Below are 23,453 nucleotides of genomic sequence, written 5' to 3'. Positions count from 1 at the left end.
ATAATTCTACACTACAGTTTCTGAGAAATAATTCTACACTACAGTTTCTGAGAAATAATCCTAAACTACAGTTTCTGAGAAATAATTCTACACTACAGTTTCTGAGGAATAATTCTACACTACAGTTTCTGTGGAATAATTCTACACTATAGTTTCATGGCAATTACTTTACAATACAACTTTTGAGAAAATTCTTCTACAAAACAGCTGAAAAGAAATAACTTTACAATATAACTACCAAGGAATACTTTTATACTAGTTTTAAATAAATTATTCTACACTACATTTTCTGAGGAATAATTCTACACAAGTTTCTGAAGAGTAATTCTACAATAGCTTTTAAATAATCATTCTACATAATTCTACATTTAGATAATCTTGATCTACACACAAGTTTCTGATGAGTAAATGTTCACATTCACACAGTTTCTTACAGAATTATTCTACACAACAGTTTTCTAAGGAGTAAAACTCATTTCTAACAAAATTATGTTACTAGAGGAAATTCTGCACTACAACCCCTAGTTAAAATCTACACTCTCTAAAGTGTATATTTTGTATTCTATACACAATGTTGTGGTTTCAAAAAAATTAATTCTACACTACAATTATAAAAAAAAATAAGGAAAAACAAACAGAAATTAGTTTAAATGATTATTATTCATTGCTTCTGTCTTGTTTTGTACAAACTGAAATAAATACATTAACATATAAATGGTTTGATCATAATCATACTTTCATGCAATTAAACAAAAAAATCTTCCAATAACTATATTCTTAATTTCATTGTTTTTTTGTTTGTTTTGTTTTAAAGAGACAAAACTGACATTAAATTCACCCTGTTTAAAATATGAAAGTTGAAACTTCAGTACAACAAAGTGAACTGTAGATAACTTTAACAACTGAAACCCCATCATCTTAAGATGTTGATTACATCATAGAATTAGGTATAAAACAAACACCTTTTATTATCAAAACGAACACCTTTTATTATCATTATCACCACATAGATTTAAATTTTACTTTGAAATGAATTAACATGTCTGTTAAAGTTTCTATAACTTATGTTTCAGATTTCAATGTAAAAGGGTATGCTGAGTTGAATTTCTTTCAGCATATCAATACATTGAGGATATTGAATGAGTTTAAGTTCAATACAGAATTTATTGATCAAGTTGAATAAAATCTTATTTTTAGAGCCTCTAGCAAGCATAATATTACATGTGTTTTATTCTACAAGTTCAATAAATTTAGTAATGAACCTACACAAATACAATATTTTATTAATCACATACATAATTTAAAAAAGTATAATCATTTTTAGATTGATTTACTAATAGTGTAACCCTTACATTTAGCTTGTCTTTACACTTTGTATAACGTAAATGAGGTCACTTCAAAATATATGCATGGTTGTGCAATGCAATTCTAACTGAATTGTGAAAACAGCACAGATATGTGATAAATCACAATAGCAAAATACAAGTACAACTAAGCATACCTTATTGCACTATAAAGCCATTTTACCATCTCTCTAAATTGTTTTAAACTGTAAAAATAACCACAATTTGTCATCAATGAGAAATTTGACAAAAGTAATCAAGTAAAAACAGTTTATGTGTAAGTCAGTACAGCTTTCAATGACTATTCAATGCAGATAAATGAGCCGCGTCACGACAAAACCAACATAATGGGTTCGTGACCAGCATGGATTAAGACCAGCCTGCACATCCGCGCAGTCTGATCAGGATCCATGCTGTTCGCTTACAAACCCTATTACAAGTAGAGAAACTGATAGCGAACAGCATAGATCCTGATCAGGTGCGCAGGCTGGTCTGAATCCATGCTGGTCGCAAAGCCATTACGTTGGTTTTGTCGTGACGCGGCTCAAATATTCACCCGAAGTTTAAACCAACTGTTCCAAGCCATTATTTATTACATTTTTACAGCTAAAATCAAGACACTGTCTATAGATCTTGAAGACTTTGTGTCTTATAGGTGACTAATTTAATGGGTCAGTTATAAATGGGTAAATTATTTGATTTACCAATATAAGAGGAAAAGATAAGATTAATTACAATGTAACTGTGGAGAAGACCTATTCTGTGTCACAAGGTACAACATAGACATCATGATTTACAGTATCTTTAAATTAATACATTTTAAAGAATAATTGGAAAAAATTCTAATTACTAATATATTTAGTGTGAATATATATATTACACAAATATATATAAATACATATATGAATTCCAGTTTTTCCCAAGCAAAAAAAGATTGTATATATAGCAAATAATAGATAGTATTCAATTTGTATGAGCATATTTACAGAATGTTAATGTTTCAGTCCACAAATCGTATCTACAACTTTGGAGTTTCTATCAACTTTGGTTTATTTATCATTTGCAATATGTAACAATAATTTCTGCCAATTATAAAACAACAAAAGAAATCACAAATTTGTTGAATATTTTGGCAGTGGCCTTAAAGAAGAATTACCAAGAAAAAACTCAAAATGGGACAACAACAACAACAATAATTTCTACACAAAATAATCTTTACATCAAAATGCATGAGAATGTACAAAAAGAACAACATGTACATTTGATTCAATTTCAAAACAATTTATGCATAATTATGTTTCTCCTGATTAAATCTATTTAATTAAAGCAGTGATTATATGTTGCCAATGGCAACAGAATGAAGTCAGGTGGACCAGCACATATTTGCAGTCAAACCACACTCTAAAAAAACTGTTGGTAGACTGATTTTTACCATTTTGTATCAAATTCCCCCATAGAACTGTTATTAGACAGGGAAAAGTTTTCATCAACAATCTCTTTATAAAGAATGAGTGTCTTCATTTGTTACAGTTGGGGCTTTTTTTAAATAAATTCTATTCCTAAAACCTTGAGAAAAATATTTCATTGCAGAAAATTAATGTAACTATGAATTTCTTACTGAATATGTCTAGTTTGAATAAAAGAATGTACACACTATGTATGGGAAGCTGCATTTTCCTATTTCGAAGTTGGTCCTTTCTTAAAGAAAACAACAGAAAACACTGCCATTTTCTTTAATGACACTTTTTATTCATATTGTGACCAACTCTAGTGTGTAGAGTTTTAAACATAAAATATCTGCTATGTCTGAAGTCAAAACAAGATTTATTATTTTATATTTAAGAAAGAGACTGTGAGGAAGTTATCAATATTTCCAAACATAGAATATCTTTAAATATAGATTACAAATGATACATCCTCCTTAACAATCAGTGACTTAAATTTCTTTTGGAGCAAGTGATCTTATTTTAGCAACAATTAAAGAGCTATGAAATGGTTACTTAAAGGGTTCAACACAACAAAAAAAAGTAATTCAGCAAAACAAATAACAATAAAATTGTAATCGTCATCAAAAATAAAACGATTAAGCAGATCTTTTCAAAGAATTCTAACATTTATAAGTTTTTAATTACATATCATCATTATTCTTTTTTATTTTTTTTTTTTATTGGAAAGGGAAAGTTTGGTTGGGGACTGGAGTGGGTGGGGGAGGTGGTTAAACAAGAATTTGGAATGATGTTTCAAACCTGCACAAAAAAAACAGTATAAATTTATAAAAATTCATATCAAATATTTCTTTCTGTTGACCAAAGTCATAATCAGTGAACTTTTTGTCAATTTTAATCAATATTAAGAAACCCTAAGAAAATGTGGAGAGAGTTCATTACTGTTATCAAATTTCTAGTCAAACTTGAATAAGGACATAATATAACACAATGCATAGATACATGAAAGATATGGTGTAGTTTGCATGAATCAAAAATGGCCAGCACTTATGAAACATGTGACATAAATGATGTAAGATTTGGGTGTCTGAAAGTAATGTAGAAATAAACAAAAGGTAACTATTCGTTTTTTCCTACTGGAGTACAATACCCCACATGCACACTTGTAAGTTAATTCTAGCACAAGAATAGATCTGTTTCATATTTTATCTGAGAAGCATTGTCACCCTAGAAGAAATATTTAATATGACAGCCATGAGTAAGTGAATTAAGTAAGGGATCTTTACCACTTGACCATGAGGGTGAGTCTTTGTAAAAATCGTTTGAATATCTTGATAAAAATTCCATTACTGGAATAAAATGCTTCATTTTAGACAAAAACATTTGTTCCCCTCCATTTATATATGATTAAAAAAAAAGTTTGCATTTCTACCAATGGTATCATATTGACTGTCACAAAATATGGTCAATTCCATTTGAAAACAAATAATCTGATTACATCAAAACACACTTCGCAAGCATTCAGAAACTAAGAAGAAGAAAAATAAACATATATACAAAAACAAAGCACACTAGTATGTATACATGCATTATCATAAAGCTCCCAATCTTATCTTTCAAAATATACACAGTAACAAAATTTTACATAAAAAATAAACATAAGAAATGACAAACAATTAGGTATGTAACTTAGAAAATCTTCAAAAATAAGAAAGGCAAAGTACCTATCTCTGGCATACAAGTATTGGAAGCTAAAGGGGCTCTTAGGAAAATTGTTCATACCATAAGAAATAATCATTACTGGTGTGTATTAATACCAGAACATCTCACCCTGACCAAATATCTATTTACCCAGTATATCAGAACAATTTTAACATGAATAATTTTGATATTGCATGTATCAAAACTCAAATATGCATCTAAAATGATAAAATTACAAACCCTGCACATTTTTTTTTCAAATACATGCCCACAACCACCCATACTCCCCACCTCCTTCGGTAGCATTTTAAGAATTTTTTGCCATGGTGTTTTATTACATTTTGTAATTGTAATATATATTTGTAAATATACAGGAAAATGATTATCTAGTCCTAGTTAAATTAGCAATCAGAAATCAAATGATTCACAGATATTAAATTGAAAAGCCTCCAACAAATATTATACAAAATACAATATAATTAACAATAGGTAGTTGACAAACAAAACAAGGTTCATGCCCATAGATATGAACTAATTTCACAAGTATCATCCTAGGAAGACAGAAGAACTACTTTTTATTTACATATTGCAACACTGACAACAAGACCGCATCACTATTGTTACTTCTGTACTATTTTATCTTAAACTCCACCTTGATCTTGTCACTTTAAAAAAATCATTTAGTTTTTCGCTTTAGACATGTCAATTAGCTTTTTTAATTACATATTGAATTAATTAATACATTTAGCAGATGAGCTTATAGAGTGACTTTTTATTCTGATGTCTAGACAAATTGCTCTATGCTGGTGTTATAGACTGCACTGTCGGAGTATAATTTCTGAATCATTGAGGCAAATATTTTCTCAAATAAATTCTATACCACAATGGGCACAGCCAATGTCAGCAAACACATATTTATTATCTCAAAACACTAAATATTCAGCTTTGCATCAATTCCATGCATGACAAGCTCATTGCATAAAGTCAGTATATGAAATGTTAAGATAAGAAATCCTTCATTGATTTTTATCTAAAAGTGACATTATTTGTTTCTAGAATGTGAAAATAAAATCAATTCTTCTATACAACACAATTATTATGGTTGGAACCAAAGAAATAAGAATAATATACTCTTATCATCTGTCACCAAACATTATCTTCCTAACTGTATTTTCTGTAATCTGTCACCAAACTTTATCATACGTAGATTTAAACCTAACTGTATTTTCTGTCATCTGTCACCAAACTAAATCTTACGTAGATTTAAACCTAACTGTATTTTCTGTCATCTGTCACCAAACTAAATCTTACGTAGATTTAAACCTAACTGTATTTTCTGTCATCTGTCATCAAACTTTATCTTCCTAAATGTATTTTCTGTCATCTGTCACCAAACTAAATCTTCCTAACTGTATTTTCTGTCATCTGTCACCAAACTTTATCATACGTATATTTAAACCTAACTGTATTTTCTGTCATCTGTCACCAAACTTTATCTTACGTAAATTCAAACCTAACTGTATTTTCTGTCATCTGTCACCAAACTAAATCTTACGTAGATTTAAACCTAACTGTATTTTCTGTCATCTGTCATCAAACTTTATCTTCCTAAATGTATTTTCTGTCATCTGTCACCAAACTTTATCTTCCTAACTGTATTTTCTGTCATCTGTCACCAAACTTTATCTTCCACTATTTTTTACCTAATTCTAACTTTTTCACCTGTCACCTAACTTTATCTAACATAATTTTAAACCTAACTGTATCGTCTGTCATCTGTCTCCAAACGTTATCTTCCAGAATTTCAAACCTAACTGTATCGTCTGTCATCTTTCACATAACTTTATCTACCATGATTTTAAAGCTAAGTTACCTAACTGTATCTCCTGTCATCTGTCACCTAACTTTGTCTCAAATTGAGCCAGCTTGTTGCATAAAGACAGCAGTTTTTCAAAAACCCTGTCAATATTGAGATTCATTGACACTTATTGTGAAAACCACAATCATTCAAATAGGGAGTTTAATCAAAATGATACAATGGGAAATGACAAGATATGAAATGAAAAATTTACTATCTATCAACATGTTAAATCATGACCATTGAAAAGGGGGTATGATATGGAGGACATACGTTCCTAATTATATCAATGCACATACATGCATAAATACAAATATAAAAACAAAATGTCCGGATGGAAATTTTACATTATTAATTTAAGTAATGAGATTAAATGATCACAAACTTAGAGAATGTCTTAGTTTTAGCTTTCTTGTACCTGCACAAGCTGTCATATGCTAATACAAGACTGATAAGATTGTTGAACAATTTTAATGACACTTTAATAGTACTTTAGATATTAATCAGTTAAATGACAAATGGTAAAGAAAAGTATTTTATAATAATACTAAATGCTTTCAGTAGAACTTTTTGAGCTTATTAAAGAATAAAAATCTGACAGGATTATCTCCCCCTAAGTGGAATGTTTATAAATTCAAATAGAGAAGCATACATCTTGTCATGTTTAATAGAGTCTAACATATGTTACTGGTTACATTTAAACAAAATTATACCATGGAATATACCATTTGAAAAAAATGATGGTTCAACTACATTTTATATACATGTATATAAACTACCTTAATAATAGTCATGTCTTTTCTTCTATATTTATCTACAAGCCAAAACATACTGTGGAATTTTGGACTGCATGATATAATGCTAGCCAAAATAGGGTTTTCTAACAGGTGAGAAATGTGGGTACAAAAAGTGCAACATATTATATCACGATACATGGAGTATTACTACAACAACAACAACAACAACAATTTACAATAAGGTAATTATATAACATTATTAAGTACTTTACACCTTACACATGAACAAATTACAGAAAATATATAAAGAATCTATGCCAACATAAATCTTGTATGGACAAAGAAATCATATCTATATTGGGGGATGTAGGGGCGGGAGTTGGGGGGTAAGGAGTTGGGGATCATAACATTTCATGAAGGGCAAAATTCCACAATAAATTGGCAGTATAAAGAACTCATAGTCCGAAATTGAAAATCTAAACAATTATCAAATGTATGATTATGGTAAAGGAACAACAACTTTGACATAGTTTATTGGAAAATATCCAGTGACTCCATTCACTTTGCCTTCAAACCAATTATCATCAATTTGTGTAATTAGAGTTATAATGTCGCCTTCTTGGAAGCCAAGTTCTCCTTCATTTTCAGGTTCAAAATCATACAAAGCTTCTGCACATGGGTCCTTCTTTGCTGGTCGGGAATCTACAAAATATAAATAATATTACAAGTAATTATATCATATGTGAATTGTTTGTCATTATCAATACTGGCCCTTTCAAAATGTATGCTAAATTAGTGTTCTGTGTTAGACACATTTATTGGCTGAAAAGACTGAAACTGTTTTCTGTAAGTGAATGATTTTGATGAGAAGACAACCTTGGAAACAAGTTTCTTTTCAGTTTGTATAGTCAAGACTTTAATAAGGAGACTGACTCATTCCCTTTAAAATTCTGAAAAACAAAAAAAAACAAAAAACAAAAAAAAAACAACAACAAAAAACAAAAACAAAACGAGTTTCAGAAATGATATTAAGTATGACATTGAACCATTGAAATGAATCACATGTAGCATATTTATGTAACTAATTTATGTAACTATTATAAAACACTGAAAACTTTGAAAACCTTGTCATGTGATACATGTAATTAATACAAACTTGGAGTTCAATTATCATATAATGTCCTTTAAAGTCACGTGCTCAAACAGGCAACAATTTTATATATTGTAGAAAAGATTTATAAAGGTTAAATTATCACTGTTGTTACAGTCAAGTAAACATTATTTCATAACAATAGTTATTTCATAACAATAGCAAGTGGATGTGCAATGAAAAACTTCAGCCATATAAAAAGGTTTAAAAGATATCTACTGAAAAAAACATAATGCATAAAATATTCAAAGAAAAGTAATTTAAGTCTTAATAACCGTGTTATTGGTAATATGGCAAAATAGTATTATACTACACTTACACTTTAGGAAGTATCACTGTAGACTTACACTATTCTTACACTATAGAAAGTATACATCATAAGAGCACTACAGACTTACACTGCCATTTCACTATAGAAAGTATACAACATAGGGGCACTACAAACTAACACTATCCTTACACTACAGAAAGTATACATACCTGCACTTTAGACATACACTGCCTTTACACCATAGAAAGTATACAACATTACAGGGGCACTAAACTGTAGACTTACACTAACCTTACACCTCCTTGACACAATAATAGAGATACATGCATGCATATCAGGTCTAAAAATACTTTACCCTGACACAATAGAAAGTTTACATACATGCACATGATAATGCTAATACCAGGAAATAAATCAACTGAACATATTAATTTTGATACTGTTATCACAAGCATATGTGCTCTAAAGTATATATCATATACCAGTAATCAATGCTATACTGAAAGAATGAGTAAATCAATAAATGACCAACATGCACTTTGATATATGCATTTAACCTCTCACTTAATACATTCAATGTTTTTGATTTAAGCATATTTTTTTTCAAGGTAATATATACATGTTAATAATTTACAATTTAAGCAAAAAAGGAATTGAACCGAGAGCTACAATAGCTCATAGTAGTCCTCTCCTTTAACAAAAGCAATATGTACATATAATACATTGCTTATTATAATTTACATTAAAACATTACATTCAATGTTTTACGGACATAATCTCAAGCTTATTACAAAGGTGAACAGACATATAACCTCAAACTCACTATATAACATTGTATCCCTTACCAAAGTTTTAAAAGAGAATCCACAGAGGTTTTTTATGACATAATGGGTTTGGAAATATTTTCCAGAGATTTGTATAACATTTGATGTAGGTTTGGACCAAAAACTTGTGAGCAAATTTTAAGATCATTTGTTGGTCCTGTTTTTCCAGAATAATCATTTTTGTTGTACAAAATGACCCAAAAATGAAAAGCGTTGCAAACACTTTTCACTCAAATCGTGCTAAGAATTACACAAAAATTCACTATTAAATTTAGTACTAAGTATTTTTCTTTGTTATCCAAAACAGATTTTTCATGTGCTAAACTTGATCTACGTAAGAATATCAAATTTTACATATTTAGGATATTTGACCTCCTTTAACTTACTTCAACAAATTCTTTATTTTAATAAAACAAATTCATTGACCAAGTTTCAACAACACTTGATCACAATCATAACCTTAAGACGGTGAACAAAAGATTCCCTATTAGCTTACCCAAGATAACCTATACATGTATTAGACCTTATCAAACTTTGACCTCTAGAGTTCTAACAAACTTGACTAAGGACACCGTAAATCATAGGTTGGACACCAGAATCAAGACACTCAGGATAAATGACCAATCTTGATATTTAAATCTTGGGCACTATGTGACTCAGTGAACTAACAAGACACAAAGCTCAATCTAAATACTAAATTCAAACAGTTTCTGGAACATTCATTCTAAGATACAGATAGCCTTAAACACAACATACAAAAACAAAGACAGATTTATTTAAAGCTAAATGCAAACTAAAATAAACAGACTTTACCTAAATCTAAACGCAAAAGCCTAGGATATGTTAACATAACCTTAAACTATATGTAGCAAACATTTAAATTCAGGCTAAAACTTAATTAAACTTAGATTGACATAATCTCCAACACAAAGTTTAATCTAAAATAAGCATGATCTTAAACTTAATGTACAGAATATAATATGCAGCCATGCATTTTATACAATGTGTATGTGTGTGTTATTTTACTCATAGCAGAACATTCAATAACTACATAATAATAAATTATAATATTTGACTCTAGATTAACCATGCTGTTATACATAAATACATACTTGTTTCATCAACTGTTAGGTGAATAAAAAGGAAACAAACAGTTCTAAAGATTTTTGTTGATGGTGATTGATTTTAATTATTCTTAATTCATTTCTTTTGTCCCCCCCCCCCTCCCACTGTCTAAGTTACACATTCAAGTAAGATGGAGCTTTACTTGCTTCATTTAACACACCAGCATGCTTCTTTTAAAAAGCTAGCTTAAAAGAACTTAGCCAAGTACTGAAATAACAATTTTTCATGCAACTGCCCTTAACAGAGTGCCATCACAGATCATCTACATACTACAGTCTGTAGCAGTATCAATACACTTTGTATTCTGTTTTGATTCTAACCCATTACAGTTAAGGCAATGACCTTAATCACTTTGCAGCAAAATTCCTTATTCATTGTTTTAATGAAACTTTATACCTTAAACTGAAAGTGCAAGTTTGTTTGTTGGGAGCACAGAACATAACAAAGGCCTATGGCGGTAAAATATTTATACAAGACTTAGTATGTTTACTGGAATAGACTATTATCAAATTAAACCTCAAGTAAGTTCCATAGAAATCTATATATTCATACATTTAAAAGGCACAATCAAAATGCAAGATATATAATGTACTCCTTAAGATAAAAACAAAATAAAGCTAATGTTAAACCCCATCAAAAAAGATAACAATAAATATTAGTAATTTTGTTAACCAGGTACAAAGAAATATAAGCTTTCAAAAGTCAATCCTTCAGCCCATAAGCAGAGTATGTTTATTAGTAAGTTAAAATTCAACAAATCATGGTAAGTTATAAAGGTATCACAGAAGAAACAAACACTTCAAAATAAAGGAAGGTAAAAATATTGAAATAAGGGGAGATAATAAACTTACTGGTAGCATAAGCCGGTGCACTATTGAAGTTGTAACTACCACTGTCACTGTCGTCATAAGGGGAGGGGCTTCTCTTGAATGAACCCACACGTTTGGGAATATGGTCAGATTTTGGTCGATTAGCAGCCTCATTGCGTCTACAAGAGAGTGAAAGAACATTTAATATAACATTAAAGGGACTCCACTGAGGTTTTTTTGACATGACGGGACTGGAAATAATTCTTTCCAAATAAACGTTTTATTTGGTGTCGGTCAAGATCCATATAAATAACTTGTGTGCAGAGTTTCAGATCATTTGCTCACTCTGTTTTTCCAGTATAGTTATTGTAACTATGAAAAATCACCCAAAACTGGACTAATAGCACAGAAATACTATTTTCAGTTAATTTCTGTGTATATCTTAATTATCTTTTACATATCTTTCTGTTTTAAGTGCCCTGCTGATCTATGCTTTATAATTCAAATTTTTCTCTTTTTTTTACGTTCTTGAACCTCAGTGGAGTTCCTTTAAGGTAAGATACCAAGTGCACAATTTTATCATCACAAAGCAGAAAATGGTCTATTTCTTGTTTCCCTACTAAAACATATATGAGCCGCGTCATGACAAAACCAACATAATGGGTTTGCGACCAGCATGGATCCAGACCAGCCTGCGCATCCGCACAGTCTGATCAGGATCCATGCTGTTCGCTTACAAACTCTATAACAAGTAGAGAAACTGACAGTGAACAGCATGGATCCTGATCAGACTGCGCGGATGCGCAGGCTGGTCTGGATCCATGCTGGTCGCAAACCCACTATGTTGGTTTTGTCGTGACGCGGCTCATATATGTTCAATAGCTCTACTAGTGTAACATGATGACAATAATAAAGCAGTTATTATTACCTTGATTCAATGGTTTCACCGAGGTCCTGTAAGATGTCAAGAGCCTGACGATGGTACTCAGTCTGGGCCTCAATAAATGACTGTAATTGTGCTATTTGCTCTACCTGTATAACACAAACATAATCATCCATAAAACACAGGGGGTTGTAACTTATACATACTTTAAATAATTTTATACAACATAAGTTTTTTTAATCTGTTGCACTCGTACTGTGTGTGTATATTTACATGCCTTTTTATCATTAACTTAGATTTAAGTAGATAAATATGATACATATAGTTAATGAGATGTAATTTGATCCTCATGCAGTACAAACAAACTTTCTATTTATTTCATGCTTTTTTATGGTTTTATCATTTATGTAATTCTTATTCACTTTTGCCATGCAACATCATGAGCTTTCTTAAACAAATTTTAAGATATCATAATGTTAATATTTGAATATAATTCTACACAGTATGTGTAATATTGTAACAAGAAAAGCATAATATTTAGTTATGTGAATACTTAGTGAATACAGTAATTATGTAGATTTTAACTAGTGATTGCAAGTTACTTATTTCTGCTGAAACTTCCATTAATTTATGAGCCGCGTAATGACAAAACCAACATAATGGGTTTGCGACCAGCATGCGCATCCGCGCAGTCTGATCAGGATCCATGCTGTTTGCTTACAAACTCTATTACAAAAAGAGAAACTGATAGCGAACAGCATGGATCCTGATCAGACTGTGTGGATGCGCAGGCTGGTCTGGATCCATGCTGGTCGCAAACCCATTATGTTGGTTTTGTCATGACACGGCTCTTATGATTTAATTCATATGCTAGTCTTCTATGTTAAAATTAAGTTCTGCAATAGTGAAAATATATGAATATCATTTTTATACAATTACAGACTTATGTTGAGGTCTATGTAGAGTTTTTCAGAGAACAATAGTCTCAGGTCCATATAAGTTTTTCAGGTCAGACAAACTATACATTTACAGAAATACTGATGGCTATGATAGGGTATATATTTATCTTTTGAAAGAATATCGTGTTATTGTAAAACTGTAGGGTCTACACATCTTACAGTGGTGCCTACAAGCTTTTTGCGCACTCGTGACGTAAACCCTAAAAAGCCTTTTAGACTGGAGCTTATATGAATTGGGGTTAAATATTATGGAATATATTAATATACAAATGTAATATAGTTAGATTATTAAACTAGCAGTAGTGACAGACCAGAATAGCTGACTCAAGTGTAACTGTTTTACAGAAAACAGTTACACTAGAGCAGGGTAATATTCTTTTCTGTTACAGCAGCCAGTGTTATTACATACATGTAATATATATTTTCTTTTCACATCACAGTTTATAGTTTGAAAAGCAAAAAAAAACATACAAATATTTTCATTAAGAAATATTTTCTAACAGTAGCATACGAAAAAATCAAACTTCAATGATGACAGTGGAGTATCATTCTAAAGCATAATCATATAAAAGATATTTTCTTGGACCAGTTCAAACACTAGAAAATCCTGTCTGATCTGCATACAATATGTTATATTGTAGTGAACCTATTGACAAGCATATAATAGAAAGCCATACATCATTTTCAAGCAGATTATACATTGCAGTCTCGGCAAGCTGTTTCGATTCCTCAAACTTTTCTTCAGCCAGTCGTAAATCTTCATCGGTGATTGTCGAACCTGGGTTAAAGAAAAAACAAGATTATATTTCTCAGTGTCAGCATTTTTCATCAATAACATAATATCTCAATAAGTTTAACTAACCAATCATGAACAAGAAATAAAATATGCAAACATTTTGTAGTTTTTTTTTGGTTGTTCTTTTCTATTTATTTATAACTTTGTTTCCATTGTTTTCTATCCATGCCATACAAACAAAATATCAATGCTTCAAATTTAGACAATATCATTTTTGCAATATGTGATAAGCATTGACATCATAATAATTATTATGTTTTCATTTATTATTTGAATTGATATCATATATAGAGAATATCAAAATATTTATATCATATGTACAATATCAGAATTGATATCATACATACGCAATATATCATAAAATTGATAGCATAATTATGATATGATTAATGAAAATCAGAATTGATATCTTACATACACAACATCATAATGTCATATGAGCCGCGTCATGACAAAACCAACATAATGGGTTTGCGATCAGCATGGATCCAGACCAGCCTGCACATCCGCGCAGTCTGATTTGGATCCATACTGTTCGCTTAAAAACCCTATAACAAGTAGTGAAACTGATAGCAAACAGCATGGATCCTGATCAGAATGCGCGGATGCGCAGGCTGGTCTGGATCCATGCTGGTTGCAAACTCACTATGTTGGTTTTGTTGTGACGCGGCTCATATTATACAATGTCAGATACAAATTAATATCACATGTTTTTTTAAATGATATCAGAATTCATATTTATTATATACATAATTTTATATGAGAGTGAAATTTCTTGAAGACAATGTGAAGAACTGGCAATTTGTGTTGACATGTGTATCATTTAGGTTATAAAATGCATTTTTTTTCAATTAGCAATTGACAGTCAAAAGCAAAATGCATAACTGGATATAAAACTAAAACATAATATATATTTTGAACATTAATCTTGACACTGTAGAACTTTAAACTGTCTAAATTCTAGTTTTACCTTTAAGAATAATGAAATGTTATGGTTGAAGCAGAAAATACATTACTATAATATGTATTTACATCAAAAATCATATTTTAATCTATAGAGTGCATTTTCATAACATCTTTTATAAACTACCAACAAGTTTCATGCATTCATGCAAAACAAAGAACATTATTTTGGCTTCATTTTTTCAATTTGGTTTCATTTTTTCAATTTCACTCATAATTTTCATTTGTTTTGTTTTTTAAATAAAAGATAAAGAGCTATTTTCCAATAAACATTGATGTATATATTAAAACTATCCTTGATTAAATTCTTGTTTCTCAGCTGTAATCCAGAGGTTGACAGTTACACAACCATATCCCCTTTTTATACATTGAATTTATCAAATGTTATTATTTTAAGCAGTTAAGCAGTGAAGCACTACACAATTCTTAAAATCAAATTATTAAATTATTACAACACACATTATCTTGCTATTTCTTCTGGTTATATTTATCCATTTGGATCAAATCTTGACATAAAAGGGGCAATAACTAAGTATCCACATTATATGGAAGAGTAACAGCCCCTTACCATTATGCTCGTTGTCATGTGATATCTAGATTAATCTTTTAGAATTACGGTATATGTTATTTTTCAAGAGAAATAAAAAACCCTGCTATATCATGCTGTATAACAAACAAAATATAGCCCTTGCTGTGATTTATTATAAACACAGCAATTTGCATGCAATTCCTTTGACAAAATTTATAATTCACATAATATATACATATACATTTAGCTTTATAAAACTTAGAAAAATGATAAAGACTTTTATCTATAAAGGCAATTACATTGATATATTATAACAATTGACAGCTAATTTATGCTGACATCTATAGCTATCACATTAAAAGCGTAAGAAAACATTCAACACTTAACCCTTAACCTGGTTAATTTGTGAAATGAATCAGTCCTGCTTTGAACTGAATTGGAACATTCCATTGTAACATTATTATAAATATCAAAATACAAAAATTGATCGACCAACAGCATAGAGCAACACATATGTTCAGACTGGTCTGCCTCTATACTGGTGGCAAAAGCCAACTAAGGTTGAAAATTAAAATCTATAGAAAAAAATCTTCATAGAAAAAAAAATGTTCATAGAGAAAAGTATCTTTTTGGTGTAATTAATCATTTCTAAGTGCAAAAAAAAAAGAATTAAAAAAATTACTGTAACTTAAGTTTATACTTGAATAGAGTAATTAAGAGCTTTAACTCTACACCTCTAAATATTTTAAACAGACTTGCTTATCTTATGATCTGGACAAACAAATTCATCAATTTCAGAGAGAAAATTTCAAAATACCTACTCACTGAATAGCAAACAGTGCGAGACTTAAAATGACTAGATGGCACAAATGTGCTAGCTGATTTTAGACTGCTCTGGGGGACATGGGTAGAAATCTGTTGCTTAGTAACCAGCAGGTTAAGGGTTAAAAGACTAAGTGAACTCACAGCTGAGTTGATACAAAAAGAATACATTGCTGTTCCTTATATTGTGCATGTATTTCCTAACTTTTGATATAAAAATACCAAAAATTCTGTCATTCAAGCTGTCTGAGAATTTTTAACAAATTCCAAATAAATAGCAAAAGTATTATCTATTCAACTTGATTATATAAGTATGCCCCAAAACCAAAACACAAACATGGCAAGTAAGTATAAGGCGTGCTAAATAATCTCTGTATTTTGTATGGTGATCATACAATAACAACATTATTGTCTACATCCAGTCTCTATATAATACAAGATTTTTTTTGTATAATATAATAATATTTGACTTAAATCAAAAGTTATTATTATGTACCCTATAAAGTTAACAAACTCTTCCCTGCCACAAAAACCCTATAATTTATAAAAACTTCAATAATGGTAAAAGTTGCATTACAGTGAAAATATTTATGTAATTTTCAATGAATATAATCAATTATAACAAAAAAAAAAAAAAAAAAAAAAAAATGCTGAATGCTACCCATCATTTAATAATTTTTTTTATCCTAATGACATCAAGTTTATTGAGATGAAAAAGTCATTAAACTGTTTGATAAAGGCAAGGTTTTTTTTTTATGACAAACTTATATATAAAATGATTTTTGAAATGGGCATGAAAGATGTTGGAGGAACTAATTATTAACCTCTAAATGTGAATTTATGAGGTTCATTCTATTTGGTGTCTCAAAAATTCTTCAATTTGATACAAGCATGCCTGTGTCAATAGCAATTAATTTCCATTTTTTTCATTATTAACAGATTGATGATCCATATCATAGGTTGAAATACTGTAAAAATCAGTTGTTTTTTCAACCTATAGATTTCAATAACCCCCCTTGACCTTGGCCAAATTGGTTGTTTTTGTTGGCACATTCGTTGCCTCACATTTAAATGTAAGCCCACAATTACATCTGCCTGACTGGGCCTTGATGAGCACTAGCACTGTTTAACACATTTGAACAGGCAACACATGTCAACATATTAAAGCAGCTTTAATGTTAAGAAAACTGGATTGAATCTTGGCCTGGCTAAGTTTGTATTATGCACTTACACAAGAAAAGTGATAATGTCTTAACAAATCCTTTGACAATATGAGCACAAATCCCTCAAATTATAGCATGGCAAATAATGTACTCCTTGCTTATAAAATGGGTTTAAATTAAAGGCCTATACTGACATATTTAAAGTAATATGGCCACTTTCTAGCTTTTACCCATAAAACAATTGGCTAGTATTGTTTGGTTTTATTAACCTGTCAATTACATACTGATTACACGGTCGATGCACACAGTATATTAATCTTCGGTAGATGTTCGGTAAGTTCCGTGAGATGTACGCTGTACGATGAAATTTAATTTAATTTGTATCTCTAAACTAAGTGTACTCAGCGTTATAGCGCAATAGGGTAAAGCATGGTTTATAATCTAAGTGCCACACGTGTTTTAAGTTCGAGGTTGCGTTGGTCCATGTTTTTTTCCTTCTTATTAATACTTTCAACATTATTGAATCTATATAATTATGATTATTTTATGTTGTTCGTTTTTTATTATGTTTTACTTAATTTTGATATGTATATACTCTTTGTAAATAACATGTTTTTAAGAATTCATTTTTAAAATTATCAATAAATGTCTTTTCAATGCCGTAAAACACACTACAAATCTGTTCCATTAAAATATACCGCAAATATAAAGAAAGAGTACTAAAAAAATGGCAACAGTAAGGATCGAACCACAGACCTCTCAATTATCAGGCATTCTCTTTACCGACTGTCCTATTGTGAATTAACGAAAACGTTCACATTAAGCTGGCGTGACTTACAATCCATGACTAATATACTCCACATTAATTCTCGTAAACTACACAACCAAACCGAAGTGGGATCGAATATTTAAATGAGTCCTGTAATGTATTCATAATTGACAGGTCAATAAAATCAGACTATAAGACAATTATTAAACATTATTTTCAGTAGCTGTTGTGTACCAGTATCTCAAAATAACTTGTAGAATTTGAACATGTAAAAATGAAGGGAAATGACTAATACCTTAGAGGTCTTTCAATAATAAGTTTTCTCTGTGTTGATAAACAAGGACTGACTTTTTACAAAAAAAACAACAACAACAATAACAACAAAACGACCCCATTTGAGACAACTTGCAAAATATTCATCAATAATTTTCCTATTTTTGATAATAAAATTAGCACTTTTGTAAAAACAAAGAAAATGTGAGCAAGCTTCCTTTGTAATCAAAATGACATTCTTTTCCTTTACCATTTTGCAAAAATTATAAATAAGATGATAAAATAAATCCAGTCAATCTAATTAATACTGAAATAAAAAGGTTTTGATTGATACTGTAGAAGTTTATCATGCCCATATAAAGAAAGTATACGTGTATGCATTAATGAGTTGTACATAGACGTAGATGATAATGTTGTTGAGTTATATTACCTCCTGCACGAGCACCCTCTGTGAGCAAAACAGTAACAAACAATGTGTTTGAATATACGATTTATTTATAATATACTGTGGGTAAATCTATTGGTCAAATGAACCCCTACCCTGCTTTATATCTTAAATGGACTTGTCCATTCTAAGGGCTGGCAAAATCTGATTTTGTCTTGTCCTTTAATTTATCCATAATTTATCGGAATCATTTCTTATCTTGTCATTATGATATTTGTAGGTTTATTATTGAAAATTTACATTTTCCAGTAAAGACTGTGGGACAACCTGGGCAATACGGACAATTGATTTTGCCAACCCTGATGCCATCTTTCAGTATGGACTAAACCATTTTATATTATGGAAAATTTTAATATAGGTTAGAGTGCATATTGGGTGTTCTTTGTAAATAAGAAAGCTAAAAAGGAGCGGAGCTTGCGAAGCGACTGTAGCTTTCTTATTTACGAAGAACATCCAATATGCACTCTAACCGGCTTAGTGCTCCGCCCACTTGCGTTTTATAATATAAAACGTCCAGTTTATATAAAATCTGTTCTATTAAGATTTGAAACCTGAAAATTTGAACAATCTTCGTCGGTGATTGGCTTAAAAATAATGGCGAGCACTAAAATATATAATAGCAACCAGTGCAGACAACAGCATGCATGTGCCGACTGATCTTGGTCTGCACTGGTTGCAATTGTGTAGAATCTGTTGTCATCAGCAGGATAAGGGCTTTTAATCAATACAGGTAAAGGGAGTTGACTCTAATACAATCTCTTTTTACATGGAAATAAATCCTAACAACTTATTCTCTCCCTTTGTGTAGGAGGAATGAACTCTGGTTCTACATTGTACATTTTATATTTCTTAAAACTGATGCAAACCTATTATTTTAAGGGTTGTATTACAAAATTTCTATGACCTGAAAATTACATCTTGTTATTTGAATAAAACATATATTTTATCACTGTCCATATAGGATATGACATAAACATGCATACAATTATTATAGCAGTGTTCAACACTGTCCATGAAATTTTCTGCAGAGTTGTTTCCCTTGGCAATTCCTTAAAATGGCAAATATACCTTACTGTACAGACAATTAAATTGACATTGTCAAACAAATTACAGAGAAAAAATAATAATGGCAATCTCCTGGAATTGACGTCTGTGTCTATATTTTGTACAGCAATATACTACATGTATATGTAGTTAAGTACTATGATAATTTACGTGTTGCAGTTTGTAAGTTAATTTAGATCATTTAGAGTAACACCCCTTACCTGTACAATACTTCCACCAAAGATATTTACCCACAAAAAGCATGCCACGATTTACCATCCATTATATCATGGCTTTCAAATTGTGACTAAAACCAAGATTGTATTATTGAAATCACTACTTATAATATTTCTACTATAATACTATAACAAACCCATGACTGTACACAATAAATACATAAAAGATGTTAAAGTACAGAAAAGAAGAAAAAGTCTTGCAAAGATTTTTTAATAAGCAGTGTCAGTCGGAAGACACATACATTCAAACACATTTTTACCAACAGCAATTGCCTCTTACTTTCAGAAGAAACTCAATGTCAAGATTATGGCAATCTCAAAACTGTTTCACTAACCAACCAAAAATTTTGTACTATTTTTGAAAATAGTTAAATCACAATATTAGAGCTTGACAGAATTTCCCTTTTTTAAAATATAAACGGATACCTTGATGATTTTTCATTCCCAAATATATGTTTAATTATCACCATTGTAAACAAACAAGTATAAAAATAAACATGTTTGTATTAAAGGCCAGATACCTAAGAACGCATAATCACAGTTGGTAAAAGAAAGGATTGTATGTGACGGACAATACCTGAAAAACATGTTTACTTTGTCAATTAGCTTTGATCTTTAAATATCATAACATGACTACAAGTTTTTTGAATGTCATTGATAAAAAATCTACAAAACAACATTCAATCCTTAATCTGACATCATGGAAAATTTCCATAACAGATTCTCCTGACATGTACCGGTACATGTATTCCAATAAAGGTGCAGTACAATAAGTTTACTTTAGTTGTCATAATGAATGTCATGTTTCTATGGATATAACAATACCAGGTACACATACATGCAACAAATTACTGTTTACTTAAACACCTGACACCATGCATGAACAGTAAACTATATAATTATAACAACAATCTTCCACAAAAACACAGTTTTACCCTATACAAAATACATGTAAAAGTTATCTCCTTACAAATGAAGATATAAGAGAAGAGTCTATGGTGAAGCACTTTTTCTGATTTTCTTGTATGTGTTTTTCATATATAACAAGAGCACCGCTAGGCGGAGCATTATATGCCCGAAAGTGTTTTTTTTTCCTTTACTAAGGATGAAGCATTTGTAAGACATTACATAAATTAAATAAAGTATTACCTCCTTCAAATAGCAATCCTTATATAAAGTTTGAATATTGTGGGCCAAATGGAACTTCAGTTATGCTCTGGAAACTGTTTTTAGTTTTGAGGTAATAGCTACCTTGAACTTTGACCGTGTGACCCCAAAATCAATAGGGGTGTTGTTCCCAATATGGGCAATCATCCTATGAAGTTTCAACACTAATAATGGGCCAAATAGAAATTAAGTTATGTTCTGGAAACTTTTTTCAGTTTTAAAGTAATAGTGACCTTGACCTTTGATAATGTGACCCCAAAATCAATAGGGGTGTTCTACCCAATATGGACAATCATCCTCTGAAGATTAAATATTGTGGGACAAATAGACCTTAAGTTATGCTCTGGAAACTGTTTTCAGTTTTAAAGTAATAGTGACTTTGACCTTTGACCTTGTGACCCCAAAATCCATAGGGGTCTTCTACTGAATGTAGACAATCATCCTATGAAGTTTGAACACTGTCGGCCAAATGGAACTTAAGTTATGCTCCGGAAACTGTTTTCAGTTTTAAGGTCATAGTGACCTTGACCTTTGACCTTGTGACCCCAAAATCATTAGGGATCTTCTACCCAATATGGACAATCATCCTATGAAGTTTGAACACTGTCGGCCAAATGGACCTTAAGTTATGCTCCGGAAACTGTTTTCAGTTTTAAGGTCATAGTGACCTTGACCTTTGACCTTGTGACCCCAAAATCAATAGGGGTCTTCTACCCAATATGGACAATCATCCTATGAAGTTTGAACACTGTGGGCCAAATGGAACTTAAGTTATGCTCCGGAAACTGTTTTCAGTTTTAAGGTCATAGTGACCTTGACCTTTGACCTCGTGACCCCAAAATCAATAGGGGTCTTCTACCCAATATGGACAATCATCCTATGAAGTTTGAATGTTGTGGGCCAAATGGAACTTAAGATATGCTCCGGAAACCAAATTGCTAACGGACGGACGGACAGACGGACGGACGGATAGACAGACGGACGGACGGACGCCAGGGGGTATAACATAATATGCCCGAAATTCTTTCGGGCATATAAAAATGCATAAACAATCTGCCATTGTAAGTATTAACATTTGGCCCAGAACATTATTGCAAGTCCTGTATATTGCATGTTTTATACTCAAAAGTTTCATTCCTGGAGGATAATAATATGCTGTATGTATCAGTATTGTCTTGCTTATTACACCACCCAGTTTTCATATTTAAAAAACATAAAGTGGGCATGTTTTGTAGTCCATATATAATTATAATTCTTTATTGTGACATATTTTTTATATTGAAAATTAAAATCTGTGTTGACAAGAAATGGCCCATCTTGCAAGTTGGGGAGCAAAAATTCAGATAACCCAGTGAGCCTTAAATTAACAATACTGAATTACCATTAACCTATACAAGGGGAAGATAACTTAGGAATGCATGCACTTAGCCTAAAAGGGGCATGACTCTGAGAACTGAAAATAAATTGAAATAAAGTGAACACATAAAAGCACTGTTGTTATGATTTGTGACTGTTATACAGTTATGTACTTTACCTTCTGTAGAAAGCATGAAGAAAAAATAGAAAGATATAGTAAGAGACACTTGGTAACAGGTCTAATAAGCCATGTAAAGTCGAGATGGTTTTATATATATCCATTCACAATTTGAGGAAAGTAATTTACTGATAAGCCAATTAGCACATGACAAAACTAAAATTGTTTCAGTGGTAAACTCAATGGTTTGGTTGAGCCTAATATGTGACAAAATTGCAATGGTTGATGCTTGAACATGGCAAAATCAAAAATGTTGCAAACTCAATACTGGGGTTGTTAATATAATGGCTACTTTAAAGAAGACCAAAGAGGTCAATATGAATTTATATCAATTCAAAATGCACAGCAGGCACAATTGCTAAAATATTAACAGACATTGTAGTGATGCTTTCTGTGGTAGTAAATTAAATATACATGTAGTTTAAAAATTAGAGCTGTCAGTAGAACAGTTAATAATGCTTGACTATTCTCAGTGCTTGATAGTAAAATAGTAAAACAAAAGCCTGGATAATGTAGAACCCATTGCCTACATTGTGTTAAGAGATACCAACTTACAAGCAAAATCTTAATCAAAGTATGACACCCACATCTGAGTGAGTACAAAAGC

General features: G+C 30.8%; 1 protein-coding gene across 2 annotated transcripts in view; it reads right to left on the bottom strand.

Annotated features, from left to right (window-relative positions):
- Positions 1–6,055: 6,055 nt before the first annotated feature.
- LOC132734228 (endophilin-A3-like) overlaps positions 6,056–23,453 on the bottom strand; it is a 42,584-nt gene continuing 25,186 nt past the window's right edge. The window contains exons 7-11 of one of the 2 annotated variants that reach the window (XM_060720931.1): positions 18,851–18,868; positions 13,783–13,883; positions 12,192–12,295; positions 11,306–11,442; positions 6,056–7,786 (exon numbers count right to left, since the gene is read on the bottom strand). In XM_060720931.1, the coding sequence (XP_060576914.1) occupies positions 7,584–7,786; positions 11,306–11,442; positions 12,192–12,295; positions 13,783–13,883; positions 18,851–18,868 (563 nt within the window). In that variant the 3' untranslated portion in view covers positions 6,056–7,583. The remainder of the gene's footprint in view (positions 7,787–11,305; positions 11,443–12,191; positions 12,296–13,782; positions 13,884–18,850; positions 18,869–23,453) is intronic. The other variant, XM_060720932.1, reaches the window with a different exon arrangement.

Source organism: Ruditapes philippinarum, unplaced genomic scaffold (genome assembly GCF_026571515.1).
Source record: "Ruditapes philippinarum isolate M1 unplaced genomic scaffold, ASM2657151v2 ctg723_1_1_1_1, whole genome shotgun sequence".
NCBI lineage: Eukaryota > Metazoa > Mollusca > Bivalvia > Venerida > Veneridae > Ruditapes > Ruditapes philippinarum.
The sequence above is the reverse complement of the archived record's forward strand: the minus strand, read 5'-3'. Positions and strand labels throughout refer to the sequence as shown.